The 14,293-nt window shown below is 26.7% G+C and overlaps 4 protein-coding genes across 4 annotated transcripts; 1 reads left to right on the forward strand and 3 right to left on the reverse strand.

Annotated features, from left to right (window-relative positions):
- Positions 1-375: 375 nt before the first annotated feature.
- Positions 376-2,880, reverse strand: PmUG01_14077700 (conserved Plasmodium protein, unknown function; the record flags this gene model as incomplete). The annotated part of the gene is made up of 1 exon (XM_029008373.1): positions 376-2,880. The coding sequence occupies one exon, from the start codon at positions 2,878-2,880 to the stop codon at positions 376-378; it is 2,505 nt and encodes an 834-aa protein (XP_028864669.1).
- A 2,569-nt stretch (positions 2,881-5,449) lies between these two features.
- ARFGAP (ADP-ribosylation factor GTPase-activating protein, putative) lies at positions 5,450-6,409 on the reverse strand (the record flags this gene model as incomplete). Its single annotated transcript, XM_029008374.1, has 1 exon — positions 5,450-6,409. The coding sequence occupies one exon, from the start codon at positions 6,407-6,409 to the stop codon at positions 5,450-5,452; it is 960 nt and encodes a 319-aa protein (XP_028864670.1).
- Positions 6,410-8,934: 2,525 nt separating this feature from the next.
- Positions 8,935-10,052, forward strand: PmUG01_14077900 (conserved Plasmodium protein, unknown function; the record flags this gene model as incomplete). The annotated part of the gene is made up of 3 exons (XM_029008375.1): positions 8,935-9,002; positions 9,280-9,811; positions 10,005-10,052. 3 exons carry the CDS (start codon positions 8,935-8,937, stop codon positions 10,050-10,052), a joined length of 648 nt encoding a protein of 215 aa, XP_028864671.1.
- Positions 10,053-10,427: 375 nt separating this feature from the next.
- On the reverse strand, positions 10,428-13,007 carry PmUG01_14078000 (cytoplasmic translation machinery associated protein, putative; the record flags this gene model as incomplete). The annotated part of the gene is made up of 9 exons (XM_029008376.1): positions 10,428-10,451; positions 10,699-10,751; positions 10,853-10,980; positions 11,237-11,409; positions 11,573-11,649; positions 11,905-11,974; positions 12,171-12,409; positions 12,615-12,739; positions 12,898-13,007. 9 exons carry the CDS (start codon positions 13,005-13,007, stop codon positions 10,428-10,430), a joined length of 999 nt encoding a protein of 332 aa, XP_028864672.1.
- Positions 13,008-14,293: the final 1,286 nt, after the last annotated feature.

The raw sequence follows: 14,293 nt of genomic DNA on the forward strand, positions 1-14,293 counted from the left end.
ATATATATATATATGTGCAGCGGCACATACATGTACGTGTACTCAAAGTATAGGTGGTCGATATTGCGGTATAGTAGAAAGTTTTTCAGCAGTGGGTAATCCCATATGGAATATTCCAATGGGAGAGGTTAATTCGTGGTGGGTTATAATTTGTGTTAGGTTGTAATGCGTGATGAGTCATGAACATTTGAGGATCCAAAAGGTGCATTGTTGAAATATGTGTTATAATGCAACGCTATAATACTACGTCAATACGAAAGGGCAAATTACATAATGAATAGGCATTAGTAATGAACCATTTTCCCTCTATTCCTTGCTGTTAAGGAGAAACCACAACTTCTTTATGATGCGTGATATATGCTTTACAGTGTATGCCTAAGAGTACAAGATGGAATATGCATTCCTCAGGTATTTCATAATAGTGCTAACTATCATCTTATGCCTCTCGTCTGTATTATTGTTCTCCATATCGCTACGTATCCTATGAAGATATAAAATTTGTTCTAAAGATTTGAACACACCAGAATATAGCACATTTGCATTTTTAGAAAAGGTAACTGATTTATATACATGCATAATAATCGTATTATTTGCATCCGAATATCTATCTTGAAATGCTTGAATCCATTGTAAAGAAACAAATAATAAATCAGTGAAGATTTTTTGAATCTCTGTATCCATTAAGTATTTGTTTGTCTTCATATATCTATCACCCAAATATATCTTCAATGCTGGTTTAATAAATGGAGCAAACGTCAACATAACAGCAAGGTAATATTTCTTCAAATAAATTTCATTTTTAGTTGTTAAAAAATTTATAAGATAATTAACTAACATAGGATTTACATTTTTAAAATAAGAATTAGAAAATAACAAAATAATATCAGATGCTTTCACGTTGTTGTCTCTTATTTTATTTTTTGTTACTGATTTGAAAGTGCGACACATGGTAGTATTTGATAGCATAAATTCGAATGTATTCAAAATGTATGTGTTAGGCAACTTAAATAAAACATTTCCTGCATTTTTATCCTCTTCTTTATATGCCATCGGTTTAATATCTAGACATGTATTATTATTTTTCGAATTACAGTGAACAGTAATATAAGACATTGCATAATCATAATTTTTTAAAAGTTTTACATCATTAAATGCTAACTCTTTCATTAACAATGATTTTGTTAATTTATTTTTATTCTTACTTATACATTGTTCTGCGGCTTCTTGTAGTTCTTTTGTTACTGATATGATGTTATCTGTATTACTGTTACTTTTAAATATGTTTTTCAAAGGATTGCTAGAAGCAGATCGAAGAATTTTCCTTAAAAATAAATTATTTTGGTATGCATTAAAAATTGATACATTTAGTGGTTCTATTGATTTCCCTTCATTTTTTGAATTCACTTTATCGAACTCTCTTTGTTTTTGTGTAGAATCACTGTTAGATGGACTTTTTCCTCCTTTAAAATTGAATCTCTTTTTTCTAACCTCATTATTGCGATCAATTATGCGGTTATTGGTAACGTCATTATTTTCGTTCCTATTATTACTGTTATTTCTAAACCTGTGAAAGAACCCATTCCTTTTATCGTTTCTCCTTTTTAATTCTGCCACATATTGATGCTCTTTATTTCTTCTCAATAATTCATTATTATTACTATCATCAGATTTCAAATTTTTTAGTACACTATAAAATTCTCTTGATTCATTTTCCTTTTGTGATGATAATTTTTTTCTAAAATCGTCTTCACTATCGTTTGGTTTTATACCCCCTCTATACGTGTGCAAATAGGAAATATTATCTACAGGTAAAGAGTACTCCGATTGAACATGTACACTTGCATCTACACCTTCATCTATATGTTCATTTTTATTTACATCTGAATATGCGTTATCTCTGCGTGATCCATAATTTAACGAGGAACGACGGGGAGATTCCTTATATTTCGTATCATCACTATGTTGGTAATTACTTGGAATACTATTATATATAGGGTTAACTGAGTATGCATAATTATACTTATCGTCTATATTTTCATTATAAGTACTACTGCTACTGCTTTCATTTAATGGTTTATAATTCTGATATGCTGCTTCAGCTTTACTGCCTAACTTTGAAGGTATAAAAGCAGCGTTAAAATTTTCACCATTTTGTGGTCTTAAAAACTGGATATCTTCATATATATCTGTGCCATCATATCCATTTGATAAGTTACTGTAACGATTATTTAGGTTATCATAAATGTCTGAATTACGTTTAAAATCATCTATACCAAGTCCTAAATTTTTCCTAAAATTATCAAAAGATTTACCTAAATAAAAGTTTTCTTTCTTATCTGTCCTTTCGTATTCATCATCCACATCGCGACTTTGCTGCGAGTACATTTTTGATAAGTTATCTTGTGCATAATTTTGCTTCAAATAATCTTTATTGTCATCATCATAATCATCACTGTCGTCATCGTAGTCATCACCATTGGTAGCAGTGAACTCTTGTGTTTTGTTCATAGGAGAAAATTTTCTGTTCGTATTGACATAAGATGGACCTTCCCCTTCATTATATTCAAGATCCCTTCTTCTACTTAATAATTTTTCTCCATTGTCAGAATTTTTTTCGAATGGGTTGTTTGTATTGAAGTCAGTGGAAGGATTACTTAAGTACGAGGTACCAGATGTATCTCTTTCATGCGAGATAGCAGACGGATTCCTTCTACTCGAGATGGAAGATGTACTGTTTTCATTTGTAAGGCTTTCAAAATTTCTTATGAGGTCACTTACTTTACCTCCTCTCTCATGCTGTCCCCTTACATTTTCAGTATTCCAGGACAAAAAAAAATAAACTATCTGGACATAAATGAATAATATGTACTTTTCCTTCATTAGGGAAAATAAAAAAAAAAAAAAAAAGAAAGAAAGAGTACAAAAGTGAAAAACTTACAATTTTTTAAAATGTTTGTATAAACGTATAAAACTTTGGTACATGATAATACATTAATTTATAATATTTGTTTCTTTTTGAAGATATAAAAAACTGTTTACTGATATTAATTTTGTTGTATCCTTTTCGGGACTGTTTTAATTATTCCGCTTTGGAAAATATAGACTCGTCTTATTTTGTTCTATATTGCTTTATTTTGTTGTACGTTATTCTTTGCCGTTGTTCTCCCTCTTACCGCTTTATTTTATTTATTTCTATATATTTTGTACTTATAGATACTTTTTTTTTTTTTTTTTTTTGTCCACCGATTATTCAAATTTATTTTTGTCCATTTCGGGTTTTAGCTGTTTTTTTCATTTCAAATATTTTTTCTTTTAGCTATCGTGTCCAATTTGTTCATTTGATCATAGCTTTTCCTTTTTTTTGTTAAGTTTTTTTTTTTTTTTTTTTTTTTTCTCGCTATTTTATTGGCTCATTTTTTTTATTTTAGCCTTTTTTTCATTGCAAGTTTTTTATTATTATAATATTTTTTTTTTTCTAGCTATATTTTTTTCTTTTTTTTTTTTGACTGTTTCCTTTACAACGGTTACTCATTCGGAATATAGTGAAACTTGAATAAGTCTACATTTTTGTGTGGAAATAATTGTGTTTTTAATTTGTTTTTTGAGGTGTCTAATCCTAATATATCTTTTGCGTCTTTTGTCATGATTTCGAGTATATTTCATATGAATATAATTTTGAAAAATAAAATAGTGTATTTTTATTATTCTCCATCATGTAGTAACAGTTTTATTAACAAATTTTCTACTTTTGCCTCACAGATTATCATTAATGAACAGGTATATGCTAATTTATGCTATGTGTTGTTACAACAAAAATTTATTTTACATTTGTGCCATTTTATGCACAAAAGAGAGTACAAAATATTTTACAAAAAAACTGCGGAACGTTTTTAACGTAGCATATGTTATATATGTTGCATGAAAAACGTTATGTTCTTCGATATGGAAAAATTTAAAAGAAGGCGAATATATATTTGGTGAAGATCAATTTTATCATTATATAGTTAATTTGCACAAGTATTTTTTTTTTTTTTTTTTTTTTTTTCTTCTCATTGTATAGATTATCATATAATATCAAAGACGCATAAAAAGTGTTTTAATTTTTCTCTGAACAACTACAAAAATGAAAGAACTTCCTTTTTAAATGACGCATATTTTTCGTTTTGCAACATTTGTAATAAAGGTATGTAACATACCTTGAACAGATATTCATTTGTTTCTATGCAAATTCGTGAGTCTATGTGGGTGATCATATTTAATTAGTTACCCAGTTCACTTCAAATGATGGTATACATCATATTTCACACTAAGGATATTCCATCTTATTACTCTTTATCTCTCTCGTCCATTTCGTGTTCACTTTCTTTGTACTGAATAATGGCGCCATAATACGAGTTTGTAAAAATATAGGAAATAAGAAGAGAAAGCAGCACATGTTTACACACTTAGAATGATACATAAATGCAATGCTTAAATGTGTTATATTATTACTATAAATTGAAGGAATAGTAAAGTATTTATACATATAATTATAAAAAATGAACGAGGTTAAAAGTGCAAGAAGCGTTTCGAGCTTGATTCGACGCATTAGGATGACATATACCTTATTTAGCATTACATATATATATATATATATATATATATATGTAGATGCGGAAAATTAAAAAGTCAGACATAGCTATAAATGTACACATAACTGCTATTTTACATAAGTATAAAAAAAAAAATAATAAAATAAAAAAGCTAACTAAAAACGAAATACCAAATACTTACATTCAAATAGAGTAAAAAAATGTAAGGCAAAATAACACAGTGAAGGTTTAAAAAAAAAAAGAGTGTACACCTTCATACTTTTTTTGTTATTTTTCATAATAACGCACATAATTATGTACGAAAATGGTCGATATTTTTATGTTAACGACACATTTGGTCTCGGTTTAAATATCTATTAAATTTGTTATGAATATGAAAAAATCATAATTTTTTGTTATTATGTTTATAATAATAGTTGGAACACACATAATAAATTGTGAAGAAAATGGTTTGGTAAAAAATGCGATGTAAAATGGGATGCTAAATGGGATGCTATATGGGATGCTATATGGGATGCTAAATGGGATGCTATATGGGATGCTAAATGGGATGCTATATGGGATGCTATATGGGATGCTACATGGAATGAAAAATTGCACTGAATACGAATTTTTACGCGTGTATACATATGGAAGAATATTTTCTGATTATACATAATATATATATATATATATGTATGTATATGCGCATACAAAAAAATTATGTCAACTGTCTGAGGTCTCATAAAAAAAACACCCCTGTGCTTCTTCTCAATTCTCGCTTCTTCACGTCTCCTTACATAATGCTATATATAGTTAATATTTTTCCTCATTTTTAATGCTACGCATATTACTGTAATGGCTATTATAAAACAGTTTCAATTATGATTTGTGTTGTAATTTACATATTCATTATTCTTATTGGAATTGTTGAAGTTCATATTTTCATTATTACTGCTATTAGCATTGGGGATACCTGGAATTGTACTTGCATCTGCATTGGTATTTGTATTGTTCATATTAAAATCATTATTTTGAAAAAAGAAATTGCTATTTGTCCTTGATACAGTTGATGATATACTAGAGATCCATCCACTTGCATTTTGAGTAACGTCTTTTATTTTACTTTGCCCTTTTTCCCACCATGGATTATCACTTACATTTTCTGCAATTTTTTTTGTTTTTTCTGAAAACCAACTACTACTATTAATTAATGTATCTTTTGTTGTTTCGATAATTTCATTTTTATTTAAATTATTTATTGTATTTGTAGTCATAGTTTGTGCTTTATTAATGAAATTTGAAAAAGTAGCTGACACATTTTCCAAAATGTCCGATGTATTTAAGGATGGAATAAAATTCTGTTGATCATCTTTATACATATTATTTTTATTATTTTCGTTATAATTTATATTTTCATTCACACCATAATTAATAATATCTTTTCCTTTATCTAGAGATAATGGAGATGGTGGATCAGAATTATGAACAATGGATCGAATTATTTTCCTGTAATGTTCAGCTGCTTTTGTTCGATATTTTCTTTCTGGAATAAAATCATTAATACCATAATTTTCTAAATATGTCTGGAATTTTTTATTACCTCCTTTATCCATATATTTTAATTGTTCATCTGTAAATATATCCATTTTTATACTCCTTACTATACTTATATGTACTCCCAAACTTCTATGAACACCTGAACAGTTAATGCACAAAAATATTCCATGATTTACTGATACCCAGTCAGGGTTTGATATCCCACAATCAAAACATTTATTGTTACTATCATCTTCTTTTTTTAATTTATTTATAACTTCTATAGCGGCAGAATTCATTTTGTGAAAAAACTCAAAAGGTACGTACTCTCGTTTATGCGTGCGCGCGTTGGGCCGTTCACATATGCTTAAACATGTGTGCATGTACATACATATATATATATATATATATATATATATATATATATATATATATGTATGTATATATATATGTATGTATATATGAGTGTACTTATTCGCGTATATGTACATATATAAATACACAAATGTTCATATGTATATATGTATGTACGTATATAATAATAAAACGCTACGGAAAAAAAAAAAAAGCCGGAAAGCAGCACATCAAATATGTACGACTTGAGAGGTGAAAAGAAAATATTTTTATAAATTATTCAAACAGTGTTATTAAAATGGGACCTCCATGAACACAAAAAAATGAGGGCGATGAGACTAAAAAAATGATAAACGTAGTTATATATATTTTATAAGTATATGTATGTGTACATGTGTACATATGTACTTATACATACACATATATATATATTTATGTGTATATGTGTGTATGTGCATGTATATATGCATATATGTACGTATATGTAATAATAAAGTAAAATGGGAAAAAATTAATGCGAATTGTTAATGGAAGAGTTAAAAAAAAAATAAAGTAAAAGGTAAATGGAGAAAAACTAAAAAACAGTATAAAAAATAGAAGCATAAAAACAAAATCAAATGCACTAAATAATCGAATAAGTTAAGAAAATCTTTGTTACGGCATAAAAAAAAAAAAAAAATAAATAAATAAATAAAATCAACAAAATGCAATGCAAGTAAATTTTGTTTCAAAATAATATGCGAATTTTTTTTTTTTTTTTTTTTTTTTAAATAAAGAAAAACGGCAAAATGAAATGCATTAAAAATGTTAAACAATGTATGAAGAAACAATTTAATTTTTAATTTTCACCCTTTTGAGTAATTTTTTATTAAACGTTTTATATGCATATATTGTATGTATATATATATATATATACATATATACATATACATATATATATATATATATATATATAAATATTTTGTATTATATTATATGCGCGTAGGAAGGGTAATATTGTTGTTTAAAATATATTACGTTTTAATGATTATTCGATTTTGTATGTATAGGTAAACATAAATGCATTTTTTTAATAGCTCAGTCCGATTTTTATATGTATTTCATACTGCTTTATTTTGTGTTGCTTTACGAAGCAAAAATGTAAAAAAAGCACAAGAAAAAATTGATAAAATGATTGTATATGTATATATGTAGGTATATAAATATATGATGTAGATTTTTAAATTTATAAGAGAAAGCCAAAAATGGAAAAGCTTGAAAAACGAAGAAATTTAAAATAAACTTTAATAAGTTGCAAATATTACGCAATTTGTTCTTATTAGATAAAAACAAACATGCAAATACTTTTAATTTAGTTCATATATTATGTCTTTGTAATGCGTTTTCATTTTTCAAAGCAGAAGAGAAATAAAAAAATAAATTTTTTTTTTTTGCTGTGTTTTTAAGCTGTTAAAGATTCAGGAAAAGCTTTGAATCAAAAAGCGTTACAACTTAGCAACATTACGTGAGCATGAATAATCATAAATAAGAAAAAAAAAAGAAACTTACATATATACATAAATATATGTATATATTTATGTATTTATCTATATATAAATATATATATGTATTCGTGTACGTATAACGTATGTGTAAATGTTCGAATATTTGTAAGATTCCCATGAACAAATTTTTTTTCAGTAATATTCATGTATATATATATGTTATAGGAAGCAGAAGTTTCTTATGAATTATGAGTATGTGCATGGACATATATGAATCTTTTAATTGATGATAACAAATAAAAATAAGGATATATTATTATTTGGCTTTTATAAGAGAATAGTCTTCTTTTGTTTGTCATACATATCCATTTTTTTTATTTCCATTTAACTTTTTATAAAAAAAATTATTTTTATATGTTATTAATAGTTTTTCGTGTTTATATGTATACATGTAAATTAGGGCGCATACATATATATATATATATATATAATAATAGTAATAATAATAATAGTAATAATAATAATAATAATAATAATAATAATACAAGGAATCCTTTTTAATTTTTTTTTTCGCTAGCATTTATATTTAAAAAAAAAAAAATTAAGATAAAAAGAATTCATTAGTAAAAATGTGTTAATTCAATAACCTTATTGATTAAGTGTAATTTTTTAAATTCATAGATGAATAAATTGCTAATTCAGACGACTAACAGTGTTTTAATGTACACCTACATAAATATATATATATATATATATGTGTAGTGCATAGGTAGTGTATGTAGCAATTCCACCTCTCATGTTGATTATATCAAGTTAATGCAACCATTTTTCCAATTAATGGTTCATTTGATGCTCTAAATTTTTCAACAAAAAAAAATATTTGCAAAGTAAAGAATATTTGGTGTATGCATTTATACAACGGTTGATTTGCTATTCTTTTGCTTTTTCTTTTTTCTTCTTTTTTTTTTTTCTTGTTCACAATATTTATGCCGAAACAAAGAGGATTTCGCCCCCAAGGGTTAATTGCCCCGATACAAAGAATAAAATACACTGGGTAAAAAAAAAAAAAAAAAATAAATAATAAAAATAATAAAATTAGCAATTATATATTATATGCAATTACTGCATATATTGTGTTTTGTGACTGATAGTTAGACATATTCTGTTTTATTTTTTTAAATTTTCTTCAAGTATTTATGCTGCTTTACACCTGATTCTTTATTAAGAGAAAACCATTGTTCGGACGTGTAATATTATATGTTATGCGTGTTTATACATATATATATTATGTTATATGCACATGTGCATGTGAAAACCTTTTATTTTGTCAGGCCAACTATATTAGACAAAATAAACAGAGAGAGTAGACCAACATGGGACGATTTAAAGGATCGAATTAAAAATCAAGAGGGAAATAAAATGCTAGAAGAATATGAAAACGCAAAATATCTAGAGGAATTAAATAGAAACAGACAAGAGAAAATAAAGGAACAGGAGAAAAGATATATAAAAAAGTTAAAGAAGGAATACAAAAACAAATATAAGAAAAAAAATGATGATAAAGGAGGGAGTAGTAATACTAGTCGTAGCAGTAGCAGTAGCAGTAACAGCATTAATAGCAGTAGTGTGAGTGACAGTTCCTCAGGCGATAATTCAAAAAAGAGAAAAAAAAAAAAAAATAAAAAAGAGAAAAAAAATAAAAAAAAATACACAAGTTCATCACATTCAAATAGTGATGATACCCATTCAAGTAACACACTGTCGAAACATTTAAAAAAAAAAAAAAAAAGTAAGAAGCGTTCTTTGTCTAACTCTAGCTCTAGTGAATCACATGATAGGAAACATAAAAAGCATAAAAAAAAGGTATGCTTTTTTATACCCTCAGAGTACACATGTTAATATAAGTTTAAATCTGTATCTCTGCACTGCATTACACATATGTACATGTATGTATATATATACACACTAATAAATATGTTCATATATACACATGTACATATGCATATATATACATTTTGCTCCTATAAATATATAAACATTAATTTATCATTTACAGGACGATGTAAACCCTTATAAGTTATCAAGTTTCTTTAAAATGAAATGAGAATAAAAAGTAAAGTTAAAATTGAAGCTACAATTGAAGTTAAAAATGAAGCTACAATTGAAGTTAAAAATGAAGCTAAAATTGAAGTTAAAAATGAAGCTAGTTTTAAAATAAAAAGAATTTTTTTAGTGATTAATTAAAAAAAAAAAAAAGAAAATAAACAAGTTACTTTTAATAATAATTTTTTAAAAACATTTTTAATTTAAATAAATTTTTTTTTATTATTTTGTTATATTATTTTTATTTTCTTCTTTTTTTTTTTTGCATCAAATTATATCAAAAAAAAATTTTTTTAATAACATTTTGTTACATTTGTGTGGTTTAAAAAAAGGAAAGAAAAAAAAGGGGAAAAAAAAATTCGTCAATTTGCCTTTGTTAATCCAATTCGTCCAAATCGTCCTGTTTGTATAAAAAAAAGAAAAAAAAAAAAAAATAAAAATGCAAAAAGAAAAAAACAGCAATGTTGATTATTCACCTACTACTTGAATTATGCACAAGAGTGTTAATTCAAATGTTCGGCGTGTAATGAAACAAACGCATTTTGAATTTTTTTTATTTTCTTTTCCTATTTGTATTTCTTTTTATTTTTGTTAAATTTGAAGATATGCCCCTTTCTTATTTTATTGTCTTAAATAGAAATCTCTACCAGTTCGTCAATGAACAATTCACTATTTATTGGTATATTATCCTCTCTTTTATCTGTACAGGTAGCAAATGAACATACAAAAATATGCAAATATATTTTATTAAATAAATGAAAAGGCATTGCTTATAATAATTGTTAATATTTTTTCCTTAACCATTTTCAACTTTTCCATTAACATAATTTTTCTTTTCTGGTGTATCCTCCTTTTGATCTTCCTCATCATCATAAAACAAATCATCGTATTCATTCGTATTCGCGGCATTGTCATCATCAACGAATAATCTGCGGAAAAATAAATCACATGCGGTTATTCAAGTGCCGTATGCGTGTACATACGTATATATATGTATATATATATATATATATACATATTGACATATATGTGGAAAAAAAATAAAATAAAATAAACAAATAAATACATATATATTATATAAATATATATATATATATTGCGAGCACAACAAAACGTTCGCCCCCACTGCTGGTATTTTGTATGTTTATGCGCATGCATGTGTGCAAGTGTTGGCATGTATATTACGTAGGATCGTAGGTAAATAGTTCCTTTCCAGACAACATGTTCGTTCTGCCTTTCTTTTCTGTTTTGTCTTTTTGTTCGTCTTTTTTTAGTTTTTTCTTTTCCTCTCTTTCTTTTAACCATTTTTTGAACAGCTCTAGTGTAACAGTAGTACCGTTGTTTATAAATTGTGCTCTCTGAAAAGGATGGAAAAAATTGAATGTAATGTAAATTACGAATTTGGAAATATTTTCAGTTACCACATAACACTTATCAGTTATCGCTTAGTATGCAACATAAAAACGGATTCATGTTTAACTTTTAAGTATGCACATTATTCCTAAATAATGCAGATATTACCTCTTCCTCAATGATTTCTTCTAAAGGTCTTTCTTCTTTTTCATCTACTGTCGTTTCGGACTTCTTTAATACATATCCTATGCGTAAAGAAAAAAAAAAAAAAAAAGTTAAATTGAAAAATTGAAAAATTGAAAAAGTAAAAATCAAAAACAATGAAACATGCATAGTTTACTCCTGCGAAGGTAAATTATGAACAGTTCGAATCAAAAAGGAGTACTTTGTTTGGTTATTAAAATTGTTGACCAAATGTAATGTAATCATTTGTGTAAACCATCATGTTCATTTTTTTGCACTATTTTTTTTTTTTTTTGTTGTTGTTTCCCTTTTCTAACCTTGTGGCAAGCAGTGCTTATACTTGCAATTATCACCTCCATTAGGACATACCCAAAACCATCCATATTGCTGCAATGCGGAGGACAGGAGAGGGAGTAAAAAAAAAAAAAAAATTGTTATTGTTGTTGTTACAATTATTAATGCTATAACTCTCATTATTATTATCATTTCTACTACATTTGTGGCGTCTATTTGAATATACAAACATTTCAAAGCAATAATAGTATAGTTTATTCCTTCTACGCTTTTTTTCTTTTGACCTTACCTTATTTTCGACAGCGCTTAAAAAGTACTTACATATAATGTCCGTTTTATTTACATTTTTATGTCTTATATTTATAACCTCTGTTAATCTGTTAATATCCCACTGATCTATAGTGTCATTTTCCTTATCATTTTTATTATCACGCACATCAGTGTAAATATCTATTTTTTGTGATTCCTTGGACTTTTTCGGATCATATGTTGCAGCTAACTCATTTATTTTTTTGACCTTCTCTGTTTCTGCGCAGTGAGGGCGAAGAAATATGAAGGGGGAAATGGAGAAAAATGATGCGAAGTGACAATATATGACGAAAAATGGAGGAAAATGACGAAGTATGATGTAAAATGACGAAATATGATGTAAAATGATGAAATATGATGTAAAATGATGTAAAGACATGGTCAAAAATTACACCAGAGTGGTGCACATATATATCCTTATTACTTAGATAAACCGAATTTAGTAGTAACTTCTGCTGATTTAATTTTTCTTTTTCTTTTTCTTCTTTTCTTTTTTCGTCAGGTTTTTTTTTGGTTTGAAATACTTGCTGCTGAACGCCTTTGATATACCTGAGAGGGATAATTTTTTTTTTTTTTTTTTCGGGTTAAGGGTGAATTAGATATATGTGTACGATTGGAAGTTGCTTGTTCATATATATATGTATTATAAGTACAGGTATTTTATATATATACCCAATATGTTCTCGTTGATTTATTTCGCTAGATACCTCTGAACACTTTTACTTTTATTCTTGTTTTTCAGTCCAAAAGTTTTATCTTCTACAATTTTCTGCTTTTCTTTTTCTATTTTTTTAGTGTTCTCCTTTTTTGGAGGCATCTTGAGATTAGCAAAGATGAATATAGACTGTTATTATGTGTTATTATGAGTTATTATGGGCTATTATGTGTTATTATGAGTTATTATGGGCTATTATGTGTTATTATGAGTTATTATGTGCTATTATGGGCTATTATGTGTTATTATATGCTATTATGTACTCTTATTTATAATCTATGTACTGATGAATTTACGTCCTTATGAACATACTTCTATTATCTTTCAATAATTTATTTTATCCTTCTCTTTAAGCTTTCCTTTTCACAATATTTTGTTCCATATCTTGGTCAAACGCAGCAGGCGAAACCTTCTTGAGATTTCGTTTGAACTGCTTAAATTTTAAATTAAAAAATAAAATAAAATAAAATCAGAAAAACGGGAAAGAAAGAATAGGAAAATACGAAAAAAACGAAAAGAATGAAAAAAAAAAAAAAAAAAAGCAAACAACGAAATAAATAAAAATAATGGTTAAAAAAAGAAAAGATGGGAAAAAAAAAAGTACACGTAGTAAACTTAAAGAGTTTCCTGATTATGTGACAATAAACGGTTTAATGACAAGGAAAACATAAAGGTCATTCTACAAACTTATGTATTAATATAAAATTTAAAAGGGGCAGAAGAGTTGATAAGCCTTACAAATTATTTATACGAAAAATTCAGGATGTGGATGTGCTAAGTGGAGAAATCATTCCCTCTTTTATTGAATCCCAGTGAGGGAAAATGCAATAAACATTAATACGTTCATACGTACATATACAAGAATATATTGTATTATGTATGTATTTAATTATGTATGTATGCATTTATGTATGTATGCAATTATGTATGTATGCAATTATGTATGTATGCAATTATGTATGTATGCAATTATGTATGTATGCAATTATGTATGTATGCAATTATGTATGTGTGGAATTATGTATTTGTGGAATTATGTATGTATTCAATTATGTACGTATGTATGTATATGTGAGCATGTATACGTATCTACATACGTAACACTAGCTAAATTAAAAAGATGAGAATGTTCGACATTTGACGAAATATGAGCTACCAATTTTCATCGCTTCGTGAAAAAAAAAAAAAATGCTTCATATTTGCAAAGGCGATGCGTCGAATAGTGCTTTACAGTTTAATTGTTTATAGTTTCTTTTTATTATTATTTGTTTTTTTTTTTTGAATTTACAAAAATAGTAGCTTCCCATATGGTGCAAATGTGTAAACAGAAAAGATGCAAAAAAGATATAAAACGTTTTACGCAAGAGCACATGAGACTGTACGGGTAC

Source organism: Plasmodium malariae (genome assembly GCF_900090045.1).
Source record: "Plasmodium malariae genome assembly, chromosome: 14".
Classification (NCBI taxonomy): Eukaryota; Apicomplexa; class Aconoidasida; order Haemosporida; family Plasmodiidae; genus Plasmodium; species Plasmodium malariae.